Genomic DNA, 2,490 nt, shown 5'->3' with positions numbered 1-2,490 from the left:
ACACACATACACACACCAAACATACCATACACATACATAACACACTCACTTACACACACACATACACATACCTCCATGCATATTGATACACACATACACACATACATGGACATACATACAGCTCACACACACAGATACACACACACCAGCACACCATACACACCCATACACATACCTATCTACACATACATACCTACACACACACACACACACACACACTCTTAAGAACAGAAGCAAAGATGACAAATCACTGTACAAAGCTCTAGTTTCCATCCCTGGCCTCCCTGGGTTTCCTCACCCGGCCCAGATGAGAGCTCTTGATGATCTGCCAACCTCGGGCAACAACTGCTCAGCTATGAGATGGATCTGCTACACCTGTAGAGTAGCTACACCTGTGACCCCAATTGTTCTTTGAGGGGTTGCTAAAAAGCAGAAACTGGGTCCACTTCCTTTTGAAGCAGAAGGCTGCCAGTTACTCCAGAGAGTGCTGAGTGGGTGGGACCAGGTAGTGCCTTGAGCACTAGAGTTTGGTGATACCTTCAAGTTTCAAGGTCTGGAAGCTGTTCTTTGTGCTTAGAGGCATGAGGGTGGGGGTGGGGAGTGAGAATTGGAACAGAAGCCTCCTCCCTTGGCCCAGGAATCTTCAACATAGACCCTATCTAGAGCCAGCTGCTAGTAGCCGGTTTTCTAGGGAGCCAGGCTGCAGTTGGTCTTCTGGGTTTTAACCATGGAGCAGAGACAGCTTGTGTCTCTGAAGACCTAACAACTGTCAGTCTACAGAGGGCCAAATGGAGCAGACCCTGGGAAAGTTGCTCATCTGGTCCCAGTGGCCTTATTCTGTTGTGATTGATGTCAAGCTAATAGTGCCGGCATTCCTCAGTGGTATCACTTTTTAACCAAGAAACACACTGAGCATCCCCAGATGGTGCTGTGGACTGCTTCAAAGTGCTGGCAGTGAATATTTCTTACCTCCATGGGATTTTCTGCTCCCCCCACCCCCCACGCACTAGTCCGCTCAACCCCAACATGAGCAGACACACACCTCACATTCAGGGTAACCCTAGAGTGAATGCTACACTGCCACCGTTTTTCAAATGTGTGCAATATTTTGTTTCACATGGAACAAAGCTGACTTTTATGTCAGAGTCTTAGTTGTCTCTTGTGGGTGAAGTTATTAGTGGGAAGCAGGTGAGAGAGTGGGAGGGCCTACATGCCACATCCAGGCCAATTCAGTGATGCTCTAGGTTGGGGTAGATATTTGTAAGTAGGTGGGTGCTGTGGCCAGCCCCTCAGGATTATAGACAATGGTGTGTACATAGCTGATAGTGTGTGTCTAGGCCTCTGCCACTCCATTAGGGTAGACTATATAGTCCCAAATATAACTGAAGTTGTAGACTGTTGAGGTTGTCCCCAGCACCATTGTGAGTCCAATCAGCCTGGCATAGATGTTGAAGCCTCCTGTAAAGCTGGAGCACCCCTGTGGGCTTCTCAAAGACAGAGGGCTCACTGAGAGTGGAGGGGTCAGCCAGTGTCAGAGAAGTTGAGGGCATCCAGAAAGGTAGCTGTGTCTGGTCAAGTGATGCCAGGGGCTAACTGGCAAGTTACAGGGTCTCGTCCCCAGCTCACATCCATGTACTTGGTCTACATGCCTGCAGGTGTGTGTCTTTGGCACAGTGCCTCAGCTGCTTGCATGCTGATCTCACGGGTGACAGGCTGACCTTTAAAGAACACATTGAACATCTACAGCCCAGAGGAGTGTGTTCAGTGTATAGTCTCTGGGTTCAAGTTGCCTGGAATCCTGGAGAATCACAGAGTTAAGGACAAGCTGTGTGACTTTGGCCACATGTTTAAACTCTCTGGGCATCCACTCCCTTTACAGCAATGTGAAATGAAAACAACAATGGCAGCATGGAATTCTGGGGACTTTTCAGAGGGTCTATAAATGCTAGGGCCCTGAGAGGGGTGGAGGGTTGTTGATTGTTTGTTCGTTACAGTTTGTTAGTAATTCGCAAAGAAGAAACAACAAGAAATTAGATATGCTGACTGCAAAGATCAAACTTGCCCCAAAGAACTCAATGGCCCTAAGCAGCAGAAAGGAGTCTATCAATAACATCACCAACCCCTGCTATGCCCCTTTCTCTCCTATCTAGTGTTAGGGGGTTGAATGGGTGGAAGAAAGAAGACCCCACAAAGTGGCAAAAGACAGCTACACATGACCGCCCACCAAGCCCTGGTGTACCCATAGTCCTGGGAAAGCTTGTCTCTTCCATAGATGGCAGCGGCTGCCACACTCTCCAATTCTGCTGGGTGCAGGTCTTAGCCAAGGCTTTATGCACTTGGGCCTCACTGGAATACCTCAGCTGTGGTGTTTCTCCACACAGAAGCTGCCACGTGCCTGTCTCCTCAAGCTGGGAGCCTGTTTTTGACAGTGGGCTCCTTCTGTGTCACTAGCTTCACTCCTCATCCCAGTAGGCAGGAATGAGATCCAGA

At 48.8% G+C, this 2,490-nt stretch overlaps 1 protein-coding gene across 1 annotated transcript in view; it reads right to left on the bottom strand.

The window, feature by feature from the left end:
• The window catches only part of Aoc1 (amine oxidase copper containing 1), a gene marked incomplete at its 5' end in the record, with an annotated part of 9,251 nt that extends 7,493 nt beyond the window's left edge, over positions 1 to 1,758 (bottom strand). The window contains 3 exon segments of the mRNA XM_028774663.1: positions 1,211 to 1,279; positions 1,282 to 1,467; positions 1,470 to 1,758. Coding sequence (XP_028630496.1) covers positions 1,211 to 1,279; positions 1,282 to 1,467; positions 1,470 to 1,758 — 544 coding nt within the window.
• Between the last annotated feature and the right edge of the window lie 732 nt (positions 1,759 to 2,490).

The sequence above is a fragment of the Grammomys surdaster genome, unplaced genomic scaffold (genome assembly GCF_004785775.1).
Source record: "Grammomys surdaster isolate TR1022 unplaced genomic scaffold, NIH_TR_1.0 242, whole genome shotgun sequence".
Lineage (NCBI taxonomy): Eukaryota > Metazoa > Chordata > Mammalia > Rodentia > Muridae > Grammomys > Grammomys surdaster.
The sequence above is the reverse complement of the archived record's forward strand: the minus strand, read 5'-3'. Positions and strand labels throughout refer to the sequence as shown.